General features: G+C 44.8%; 1 protein-coding gene across 1 annotated transcript in view; it reads right to left on the bottom strand.

The window, feature by feature from the left end:
* Positions 1-11874, bottom strand: part of AKAP12 (A-kinase anchoring protein 12) — a 97668-nt gene extending 85794 nt beyond the window's left edge. The window contains exon 1 of the mRNA XM_060114475.1: positions 11569-11874. Within this exon, the coding sequence (XP_059970458.1) occupies positions 11569-11736 (168 nt within the window). The 5' untranslated portion in view covers positions 11737-11874. The remainder of the gene's footprint in view (positions 1-11568) is intronic.
* Between the last annotated feature and the right edge of the window lie 815 nt (positions 11875-12689).

Raw genomic sequence — 12689 nt, forward strand, 5'->3', positions numbered from 1 at the left:
TTTAAAAAATTACTTAATTATTTTCTTGCCTCCTTCTCTCAAGCATCTCCACTCTTCAGCAATTCAACATAAATTCCATTTCCTCTGTCTCAGTTTGGGCTGCTATGACAAATTACCATAGACTGGACAGCCAAGACAACTAACATTTATTTCTCACAGTCCTGGAGGCTGAAAGTCCAAGATGAAGGTGCAAGCTGATTTGGTTCTTAGTGAGAGTTCTCCTCCTGCTTTGGAGAGGGTATCTTTTGGGGGGTGGGGAGGGCAGCAAGCTCTCTGGTGTCTCCGTGGCATGTAGGATGTGGGATCTTCCCTGACCAGGGCTCGAACCCGTGTCCCCTGCATTGGCAGGCAGATTCTTAACCACTGTGCCACCAGGGAAGCCCACATCTATGGTTTTCCAGTCACTAGACTATAGCCCTAACTCTTTTTGGTATTGGGAGTACAGGGACATGTGAATCTGTTCCTTTTAGTCCAGCCCTCCTAGAAACTAACAAGTTAATTTAGCCACCTAATTTGCCTAAGACTAAAGAACCCTGAGTAAGGAGTTAGCGGGGACCCAGCAATCATAAGAACTGCTTGAGAAAAGTTCTCTGACAAATGTAAGGCTTTAAACCATGACCTACTTCCCTGAAGTAGAACGCATTCTTCGCATTCCTCCCTGTCCTGGAGGACTGTTTATCAGGCACAGTTCCAGAAGTGACTTGAAATCTCTGTCACTGTTGCAATTCTAGATAACATTGTAGGTCCTCTTAGCTCCATTTAGGACAAAAATCTTTTCAGCATTCAAAAGACCTTAGTATGTCTTTAATTAATAACAAAAGAACAACCAATCCACATTTTAATTGAAGCAAAACAAATTTCCTATATTGCAAACAAAACAGACGGATCTAACACTGCCATCACATTGAATTTAAAGGAAACTTAAACTCCTGAAGGTTTAAAAAAAATCAGATATAAAATCAAATCAATTTGAGTTTTGCTCCCGGTACTGTCAAGAATTTTTTGTTTAAATTTTATACACTTTTGTCAGGATTGGAGAAAAGATCTTAATAATCAGGACTGATTTAGTAAACTTTAGTGGTGACATTTTCCACTGCTTTTCAGTAACTTACTTCATATAAAACAGAGCAGAACAAGAACAAAAATTTCCACTCAAATATTTAGATTAACATTATAGGAGTCAGGAACTCATGTCTAAATATTGGTTAAACGTGTCATTTCTGAAATAATTAAGAAAAATTCGTCATAGAGAGACTGTCTACTTTTTAGCAATTTCTTGTAGATTTCAATCCTTTCTCCACCTCCCCCATCCCACCCCAGTTGGTACTGCAGTGTATATCAATTGTAAATTCAACCACATCTAAGGTTGAACTTTGCATAGCACTCAACGTTACTGGTGTGGAATAAGACTGTTTTACATACATACCCATGTGAAGGATAATTTCAAACAAAAGTTTCTTAAAAAGCATTATGCAAGCAGTTTGTTACCTTAGTGAAAAATTATCACCCAGAACTGAAAATGTAAAAAAAAGCTAACAACCATAACATACATCAACAATCTTGTTTTATGCATCACAACAATATGCATTTCGAAGAGTAAGGAAAACCATCAAGGATGTGATGAAGCATGGCTTCAGTAAGGGTGGTCAATATCTGAGCAAGGACAGAAAATTGATCATGAAGCAGACAAAACCCAGAGCCTTATGTAATGGCTCAATTCAGTAAGAAATCATATGCTCAGACATGAAGAAAAATAGCAAACCATAAATCGTACTGCGAACGACACACCAAAGGGCATACACTGGAGATGGAAAAAATTGCGAAGAAGAAATATCTTCTTTGAAAGTGAAGATAAACCTTCCCCAAGCCACCTAGATTCTTTGCCTACAAATGGAAGAAATGCTAGTCAACCATCAGTCTCTTTCATTTTTAGGTGGACCCAGATGTGCTGGGGTAAACTAGTCACTGTTGCATGATGAAGCAGTGACCCAATGGCAGGTGGAGCCAGTGCCATCTGTTTTCTCTAGTCTTCTCCTCTATTAATATTCACTGTTGGTTCCACCTTCTCCCCAGCCGCCACTCTCAGCTCCTTCGGTGTCATCATCTCTTACCCTGTGATTTTTTTTTTTTTTTTGCGGTACGCGGGCCTCTCACTGTTGGCGGCCTCTCCTGTTCCGGAACACAGGCTCCGGACGCGCAGACTCAGCGGCCATGGCTCATGGGCCCAGCCGCTCCGCGGCATGTGGGATCTTCGCGGACCGGGGCACGAACCCATGTCCCCTGCATTGGCAGGCGGACTCCCAACCACTGCGCCACCAGGGCAGCCCTATCCTGTGATATTTAATCTTTCCCTGTGCCCCCCCCCACCCGCCACTCTGCAAGCCTGGATTGCTCCCAGTGCCGGTGATGTGGGCTCTGAGCAGATCACTACTTAGAGAAACCCTATGGATCTCATGGACGCCCTCTGTCATTCCCTAGACTCTGCTGCAAACCTCTTCTTTACATTAAAAAAAAAAAAATCTCGGGCTTCCCTGGTGGCGCAGTGGTTGAGAGTCCGCCTGCCGATGCAGGGGACACGGGTTCGTGCCCCGGTCCGGGAAGATCCCACATGCCGCGGAGCGGCTGGGCCCGTGAGCCATGGCCGCTGAGCCTGCGCGTCCGGAGCCTGTGCTCCGCAACGGGAGAGGCCACAACAGTGAGAGGCCCGCGTATGGGTGGGGGGGGAAGGAAATCCCAAGCTGTTACTATCAAGTGATGTTCTCTCGGTTTAAGCGGTTGTTTGGCACAGTTGGTTACACAGCAATAGACAACTGAAACCGACATCCTGAGGGGAACGTCCTTGTCTACTGGAGAAACTGAGGCACTCCGTATTCCAAGTCTTGAAACCTCCGTTGTTTTTGGCTGCCCCCGTGCCGAGCCTACCCCCTGCACCCACCCCACCGCACGGGCTAATATCTGCCCCCCATGCTCCTAGGGGTGTCCTCTCTGCCGAGTGTGAGAGGGTCTGTCTCTTTGCTTTGTTTTTTATCGGAAGTCTTCACTTCACTGGCTCTCTGCCGCCTGTGCAGCTCTTACCATGACTGGCTGCAATTCTATCGGCATCTTCCCATTATCCTCTTACAACATTCAGCTCTTTCATATGCCCTGTACCTCCTGGCCTCCCGACTAATGGCCTTTATCTGCCTGCAACACTTGCCAAGATCTTCTTTTCTTTGTACATCAGTTATCTGGACAATTCACTGAATAGACATGTACCAACTAATGGCAATTCTTCTATTGTCTGCCCAACTTATTTGAATCTTTCTTATTGAATCTTTTCCTCTAGAGGGATCCTATACCTCACCTAGATCCTGAGGTGCTCAAGGATAATGCTGTGTGTAATTTACCTCAGGAAGCATCTAGACCAGGGCCTTTCATAGGCTAAGTGGTTAGGAAATACTTGAGTGACTATTTTTAATGCATAATGTTATCACATACCAAGAAAATAAATTCACTTCTGAAGACAACACAGCCTCCCCACTTTTTTATATTTATGTGTGTATAAACTTATGATAGCTACGAGACAGGGGTGAGCCCAGAGATGTAGAATATAAAAGTATTTTAAACCAGGGGTCTGCCAGTAGAATCGATTACATTTTTAGCCACTCTCTTAATGCTTTTAACTACGTGTACAAATAAAGAGTAGGAAAAATTTTTTAAGTAAAAATAAATCAATAAACATATATGCATACAGAAACTCGAGTTTTAACCGGAGGGGCTATTTAGTCAATGGTACTGGAACAACAGGTAACCAGTATGGAAAATGAATTAAATTTCTCCCTCTAGACAGAAAATAATACATTTTAGTGGAATGGGAGCACTTTAACCTTTTTTTTTTAGCACCGAGCTCTTGGATTTCTCTCTTCTTCAATCCCCAGTTCCTGGAGTACAGGAGCCAGTCAAGAAATGTTAATGAAATCAAGTGGTGGGGAAAGCCACACAGCCCTCTTCCTCTTTTTTTTTTTTAATTAAAAAAAATTTTTTTAGACAGCCCCCTCTTCTGATCTTCAGCAACTTGGTTAGGTGTTAAGATTTCTTCACGGATTTTCGGACCAGCCGAAGGCCATAAACTAAGCCATCAGCTACTGTCTACTTACCCAACACAAGTGACATTTTAAATTGATAAATGAGGGATGAGGATTAAGAGGCAATCAGGTGGGAACGGAAAGTGAACTTTGACAAGTAGCTCCTGGCTCAGAAACAATGAGAGCATTTGATTCCACACCTATTTACCCTGAAGAGCACATTCCATTAAGAAAAAGCCTCTACTAGCAGCACACTTGGTTTCAGGACAGTAGAATAGGGACTTCTCTGGAAGCGCAGTGGTTAAGAATCCGCCTGCCAATGCAGGGGACATGGGTTCGAGTCCTGGTCCGGGAAGATCCCACATGCCGTGGAGCAACTAAGCCCATGTGCCACAACTACTGGGCCCATGAGCCACAGCTACTGAAGCCCTCGCACCTAGAGCCCGTGCTCCGCAACAAGGGAAGCCACTGCAATGAGAAGCCCGCGCACCGCAACAAAGAGTAGCCCCCGCTCGCCCCAACTAGAGAAAGCCCACACGTAGCAATGAAGACCCAGGGCAGCCAAAAAAAAAATGCAGTAGAATAAAGGAGGGAAATTATGTAGGAAATGTTTCCCTTTATTTTCTCCTCTGTTGTGGGAGGGGAAACACGTAATTCTTCTAGCATCATCTGAAATCCTCCCTCCCACCCACACAAGCACCAATGTCAACCAGTCTGTGCAGCTGTTACCTCTGAATGCCTCGCCCAAGTCTACACCCCAAACCGCTTCCTCCAGGCAATCGTGGCCTAACTAGACAAATTAGGATCCCTGATGAGCATTAAGGCTACAGAATCTCAGAGGCTGGGGTGGCCTGGGATTCTGACTGAATAATCTAGAAGGGGGCCCAGTGGTGTCTTTCAAAAGCTCCCCAGGTGACTCAACTGCACAACCAGGTTTGGGAACCACAGAAAATTTAATCTCTCCAAACTCCACAATTTGCAATGTCTGCATATGACGAACAGAAGATCTGCCAATGATTTATAGTTATCTCCCCTTCTTAAAATTTGGCTTATCTCATTTACATAACATCATGAAGAAACTGTAGGGAAGATGAAAACCTTTGAACTTGAATGAACACTTGTATTAAGAGAAGCCTAACAGTGTCTGGGAAAGACCCTGTAGTTTCCAGTGCTTTGATCACCTACGTTTTCCTGGGAAAACACATGTATTCCAGTTAAGAGCCAGGCTGTCATTTGTTATGAGAACTGAGAACAGCGCCCAGGGGAGTGGACTACTGTTTTCCCAGGAGGTGGATTTCTGCCCACAATCCCTGATTCCAACATTTCATGGATCAGATGTATGAAGAAATTTCTGGCAACTGGACGATTTTAGACTGTTCCCAGAGGAGACATTTTTAAACTGATAGCTAAAGAAGTAGGTCATTGCAAAGTCAATCCAAGCAAATAAAATTAAAGACAGTTTACTAATTTGGGAAGGAAAGGGAACAATACCTTAGCCCCCTTTTTACTCTAAACTGCTTTTTCCCAATTTTGATTAATTTCTGGAGGGAAAAAGTCTTTTAAAGCTAACTAACAATAAAATAAACTATACACTTTAATGCTCTGAAAGCCAGTCCAGTTCCTGATGGAGTGGTGCACAGAAAAAAAGCATATGGTCCATATACGTGACAGGGCACCCAACTTCATAATTAAAAATGCATTGAGGAAACTGAGGTGCCAACTGAGGTACAGATTGGCAAATACTAGAAAAATCTTCTATCCGCTGAGGCAAGGGCAAGGGAAAGTGAGCGCTGCTCTCCACAGAGTAGGGATGCAAAGTGGATGAATCTCTCTGGAAAGTAAATTTAGCAAAGACTATCAAAATTTTAAATGCATGAAAATCCTGTGATCCAGCAATTCCACTTCCAGAAATATATCCTAGAGATACATTCACACACATACAAAGATGTCTGAACTAGGATATTCCCTGTGTCAATTTAATATAACAAAAGACTAGGAAAATCTATATATAAACACAGGGGGATTGGTTAAATCATTATGGTACTTCAATCCATAAATGAGAAATTTATGTAGCCAATAAGAATGAGGGTAGATCTTTATGTCCTGATATGAAAAGATATCCAAACTCTAAAGTTGCAGAATATATGTGTTATGATCTTATTTGTTGAAAGCAAAAGATAGAGCTATTCTTATTTATATACTTGCACATGCATAAAGGTTTTAAAAGAATATGCTAGAAACAACCAACACTGATTTCAAACTATTGTTAACAGTGAGTACTTTAGGGGCGGGGAAGAACACGAGGTTTTCCCTTTTTACCATACTCTACAAATTAAGGTTCTCAACCATTAACATTTTTAGAAAAATAAACATGAATGTTTAACAGAAAATGAATCCTGTTTGCTGTGACTTTAAATAAAAATCATTTTAATAAGAGTAAGCAAGTGCTTTTGATCATCTTTTTATAAAGCCTTTATTATTCAAGAATGATGATGTCAGGTCTACAATCAGATTTAAATAAGTAAACTTAATTATTCATGATGAGAAATAAAAATGTACATAAAATCAAAATTATTACAGATTAATATCTTCACCTTAATCCTCTTATTAGATGTACTAACAAGTAAGAACATAGGTATAAAACCCATACCCATTCTCTAATAAGGTGCTAACTTACAGGAAAATAGCCCAAAATCTAAACAGACAAGACAAATAATTATAATTATAGATTTTTAAAGAATTTATTGAAAATAAGCTTGCTGGGCTTCCCTGGTGGCTCAGTGGTTAAGAACCCACCTGCCAATGCAAGGGACAGGGGTTCGAGCCCTGGTCCGGCAAGATCCCACATACTGTGGAGCAACTAAGCCCAAGCGCCACAACTACGGAGCCTGCGCTCTAGAGTCCACGAGCCACAGCTACTGAGTCCGCATGCCACAACTACCGAAGCCCGCATGCCTAGAGCCCGTGCTCCGCAACAAGAGAAGCCACTGCAATGGGAAGCCTGCGCACCACAACAAAGAGTAGCCCCCGCCCGCCGCAACTAGAGAAAGCCCGCGTGCAGTGACGAAGACCCAATGCAGACAAAAATAAATGTAAATAGAATAAATTTTTAAAAAAAGAAAGTAAGATTGCCTATTTACAAGATATAATGCATCTCCCTCCCAAACCCAGCTTTTTCCATATTTTTCTATTGTATTATTTTAAAATGAAACTTCTTCTAAACTATAATTTTTTAGGTTATAAGAGAACTAAGAATTGGCTTCAAGGATTTTTAGTTTTATATTTTTCATATGATAAAAGTACTGATATATTTTTCTCACAACGCTAAGTGCTGTAAATTCTAATTTCTCACTTCATGAATGACTACAGCATTAAAAATTATAGAGGCCAAGGACGAGCACCATTTAGCTGGATTTTCTTTTCATTGGTATTCCTGTAACACTGAACAGGTGTTAAAACTGGTAAAGAAAAAGAAACCATTTCTTAGTACCTTATATTTTATTTTTCTTTCTTTTTAGAAAAACATTTATTTATTTATTTGGCTGTGTAGGGTCTTAGTTGTAGTGTGTGGGCTTAGTTGCCCTGCGGCATGTGGGATCTTAGTTCTCCAACCAGGGATCGAACTCGCGTCCCCTGCATTGGAAGGTGGATTCTTAACCACTGGACCACCAGGGAAGTCCCCTTTGTACCTTTTAAAACAAAACATTTTATTTCCATTTTATTAATTATCCTGTAAGATACCAACCTGGAATCATCCTTTTAATTTAGTTTAAAGCTATTCCGGCACAGAGATTAGTCAATGCACAGCAAATTCAAAGAGGACGCACATTTGGGGCCTGTTCCTCATCAAGGGAAGTATTTTAAGTGGAAATCTTCACTGATCTCACAAATCTAAGAGCTTAAAAGGCTATAATGGATTAAAGGGAAGGCACTGCGGTCCCCACAGGCTATCGGTACCCTAAACGACCATCCTCACACCCACAGCTCCAATTTCTAGACTGTGTTCTAATCAGAAAGTAGTACCTCTTATAATCTGAGGGAAATCCATATGAATACAGGTAGTCACACACAAAAAAACCCATTCTGTTAACATATAATTCTCTCGAAATCATCTTAAATTCTGGCCCTTCTAGTGTAAAACTGGTGACAATCACATTACAGCCATCTCCATTCTGATTTTGTAAACACAGGGTAAGTGGGAAACAGCACATACCTTGTGCTGGGAGAGGAATTATGAAATGCAGCTGGCCAAATCAATTGTCTGTTTTAATGCATAAAAGGTAAGGGCGTCCTTAACTTTATTAATCGGGACAGTGGATTCTTCTATTTGAATATATTTGAGTCACAGCTCTTATAACCAAATGGAACCACAGCTTGAAAGACTGACAAGGGTCCCAGTCGCCCCACCTGCCGGGGACCTAGGCCTCACACTGTTGCAACTGAGAACTGTTCCATTTCTAGCTCTGAGTCACTGAACAGAAAAGACAGAAAGGCTAATTTAGAGGATTGTGATTGTCCAGATCTAGCCCAAAGCTTGGCTCCAGAAATCAAGATTTGCCAGAGATAGGGAAGTTTGTCACTGGCCACCCCACCCTACACTGCTACCTGAGTGAAAACAGGCTTTTCATTTTTTAAAAGCAGATGACTGAGGAATACCATGAGGCTTTGCTTACCACCTGTGTTCAGGTGGTCTAATCTTCCTGCACCCTGCAGTGGCCAAAATGGCAAACTCTCAAAATTAAACCTGGAAAATAACTGATCGAGCCATTTCCCCTCAGAATTAACATACAAAGATTGTCAAAGATTGACTGGAAGATAAGACTCCTTCCCTTTCCATTAAAGTACATCACAGATAAAACCAGGACTTGTCTCAGTGCATCTAAACGTGAGGCTTCAGTAATCAAGTTTTACCAATGGGGGAAAAAAATCTGCTAACAGCCTTTAATTAATGATCGGCATTCTACTGGGGGAGGAGGGAAGCATTAGTCTAAACCTCCCCAAATGTCCACAGACCCAATCAAAAAAGCTCAAGATGTAATTCATCACTAATCCAATGTATGACGTGGTCTCATCTGGGCCACTTGCATTTATAATGCATTTGCCTATTTGAGATTAAAGGCAATTTGAAACTGCAACGGTAACAAGCCATTCTAAAGAAACAGAAATCAGTCCCCAAATCTTAGTTTTTTGCTAGACATTCATCTGGTCTGTGAATAACCAGACTCACTTTGACTTAGTCACTGTCTGATAAGTGACACAGATCATGATGATGAGAAAGTCAAAGAACAAGTAGGTGGGCTAAGGTATTCCCCAACTTGACAGTCTGCAATCAAAGTCAGGGAACCAGCATCATCCTACCGGCCAGCCACACACGTCATACATGGGGCAACACCTGTTATGAGCCAAACCAGATACGGTCCCTGTCCTTGTGGAGCATTCAGAACAGCCAGAAGAACACAAGTCACTAAACCCACAAATATGGAAACTGCTGGAAAGAAGGGTCCGTGGTGTTATGGGAACTCAGAATGGCAGATGAGATTACTCAGAGGTCAAGAACTGGGGCTGAACAGGGCAAAGAGGGGAGGCAAAAGCTATGTGCTGAATCATCCTTAATTAGACCATCCTTTTGAAAAGACTTAGGTCTTCAAAACCTGAGTAATAAATTTTGCTAGTTGAAATGAAAAACTACACATTTTCTAAGGATACATGTAAGTTTATTGATTTGTCTCCAAATTGATAACTGGGCCGTATGCCAAAAAGTTCAACGATATTCTGGATGTCATTCAGGTAATTTTTTAAAGGAGGTCATCTGGCTGTTTCAAGATGGTGGTGACTAAGAAAAAGGGAGGATAAGGTTATGGAAGAAAGATAAAGAGAACAGAAAGGAAGGAATATTTCAAATGAACACACTGAAGTTATTGGGAAGGGAATAAGTACCATATCTCCGTGTGAACTGTTGATAAGACCTGAAGGACTGGTAAAAGCCAAGGAAAAAAATGTTCCCCAACTGCAAGCTTTTAGCAACTACACCTTAAAATGACTTTCATTACTGGACTCTAAATACTGGTTATACAGCCATTTTGACAGTAGTTGGCATCAAAAAGTGATGTACACTAAATATTAAAGCCTAACTGAGATCTCAAAAGGATAGTAATTTCTTAGGCATCTCTTAGAAAATCTGGACATTCCAGGCACAGTTGGTACTTGTGAGCACCTACAGCTCTAGGGATCCTAGGTTTTACAAGTAGTTATGTTAACGACTAGAGGTAATCTAGTTAAGAGCAGTCTCTCAGCCCAAACTAAACTAGGACAGCTAAAAGGCCAAGGCGATTAGGTCATATAATTCTGTGATTTTTACCTAGATTTCAGGGTGGTTGTTTTTTTCCCCCCGCACTGTAAACATCCATACTTCCTGAGATAACTCCTAAAGGTCCTCGTGTACTCCGTATATCCTCAAATTCGACCCAAGGGGGTTTCTTTTTTCCTTTTAAGTATTAAATACGGTTATCCACATCTTCTATAAAAATATCACAGAAAGGATTGGGTGAAGCCTGGCTAAAGAACATACATGCTGGAAAATAGATCTAAAAGACAACGATCTGAACAAGTCACAATCTTGGCGACTGTAGTCGCCAAGAATAAATATTTCAGCCTTGAAGACTACGACTATAAAATGCAAAATGTCTAGGAGGTTCTGCACTGCCCCCAGAGACCGGAGCAGAGGGAATGCTGGCTTACGCCTCTGACCGCATTTGAGAACTTCTAACTACTCCTCCAGTGTTTGTTTATCCAACTGAGTGCAATGAACTGAGCGAAAAGGGGGACGCCGCCGTGTTTGCGAAACCTGTCATTCCTTCTGGAAATGCAGCGTCGGCTCAGATTTTCTTTGGCTCCGAGCGAGCTACACCCCAGGCTTTCTCTGCATCAGGAAGGCGGTGTCTGCTCGAGCCGCTGCCTCAGGAGGACTGGGTACCAAACCCGGGTCGCTCCAGACACAGCTGATATCACGGACGGTGCGCTGCGGGGAACCCATGGGTGGAGGGCTCGCCAGGCTGCAACACGCGTCAGGGCCCAACAGCGGGCTTTCCGCCTGGGGAGATAGGAGGGCGGGGGCTCGACACGCTCGGCTCGGGGGTCAGTTCTCCGCGGACTCCCCCAAGCAGCTCGCCGGTATCGGGCTGGGTCGCTCACACCGGAAGAGCGTGGAGAAAGGCTCAGTTAGTGGCGGGCAGCCGGCGGGTTTTATTACTGCGGGTGGCGCAGCCGCCACCCCTGGAGCCCCACTACAAAGATGAAAGCCCCCCGCCGCGCTCGCCGCTGCTGTGGTCACGCCCCGGCGCTAAAGACCCTGAAAAGCCTAGAAAGAGAGATTCATGCTCCCGAGTTTGCTGATGGGCTGGACCGGCCGGGAAGTTATCGCAGGCGGAGATCAAGGGACCCCCCCCCAACACACACACACCCCACCCTCCGCCTCCCCGAGGCAGGTGGCCCGGCGCGCCGGTACCTTGGTGGCGGGGTCCGCAGCGGCGATGGTCGCGTCCGCCGACGATCCGGGCGCCGCCTCCGCCGCAGAGCCTCCGCCGCTGGGCTCGGGCTCGGGCTCGGCCGGCGTCGCGCTCCCCGCCTCCGGCTGCTCCGGGCTCCTCTGTTCGGTGGAGCTCCCGGCGCCCATGGCTTGTCTGCGGTTCTCCCGCGCCCAGCAGCCGGGTTACGCCTTCCCCAAATAGCAGGGACGCGGAGAAGAGCCAGGAGCCGTGCGCCCGCGAGGTCCCAGGAGCGCCTTCCTCTCCCGTCGTCCTCCTCCGAACCCGCCCAGACAGCGAATGAAGGAGACGCGCTAGCAGAAAACTCCTTAAAAGAAAAAAAAAAAAAAAAAAAAAAAGCCACCTCTTTGCCTCCTCCTCCTCCCCCTTGTTTTTCCCTCGCTTCATCACATGAGCACAGCCCCAGACACGCCTTGCAGCAGCATCTCCTGCTAGGCTGCTAGGACCCGAGGAGCGGCCAGAGCCTCGAGCCAAGGGCCAGGCGAGCAGCCCACCCCGACCCCCGGGACGCCTCCCGTTCCTGTACGGGGACAGGAGCTGGGGGGCCACCACCCAGGGCTGCCTCCACGAAGGGGAGGGGAGGGCGAGAAAGAGGGGAGGGCAGAAAGCCCCCCGAGGGGAGGGCAGAAAGCCCCCCGAGGAGATCGGATTCGCCGGGGGTTTATTAAATGATTGATGACCAGAGGCAGGGCTTCTGCTGCAGCCCACTTTCAACTGGCCCAGAAGCGAACCCAGATCCCTGTTTGCTTGCCTTCAGAGTGTTTGCTTCCTCCCCATTAGCAGGAGAAAGGCAAGCGCTCCTGGGCTCCTGCGGAGTCTGACCATATTAGGACACCTCACGTGGCAGGAGCTGGGAACCAAGAGGTTAATGCAGTCAGACCACGGATGAGGTGGCCCAGGCAGCCCCACGCTCTCCTATCACCCGGAACAAGTGATATCAGGCGATGCCGTGGGCAACACCGGCTGCCCTCCCTCCCCGGGGAATCTGGGGAATTGAGACTGTTACTGGAAATGTTCCTGTCCTTAAGGGCCTGATGCTGGCGGTCCAGGCCACCTCTCCCTCACGCCACCGCTGAAACAG

The sequence above is a fragment of the Mesoplodon densirostris genome, chromosome 12 (genome assembly GCF_025265405.1).
Source record: "Mesoplodon densirostris isolate mMesDen1 chromosome 12, mMesDen1 primary haplotype, whole genome shotgun sequence".
Taxonomy (NCBI): domain Eukaryota; kingdom Metazoa; phylum Chordata; class Mammalia; order Artiodactyla; family Ziphiidae; genus Mesoplodon; species Mesoplodon densirostris.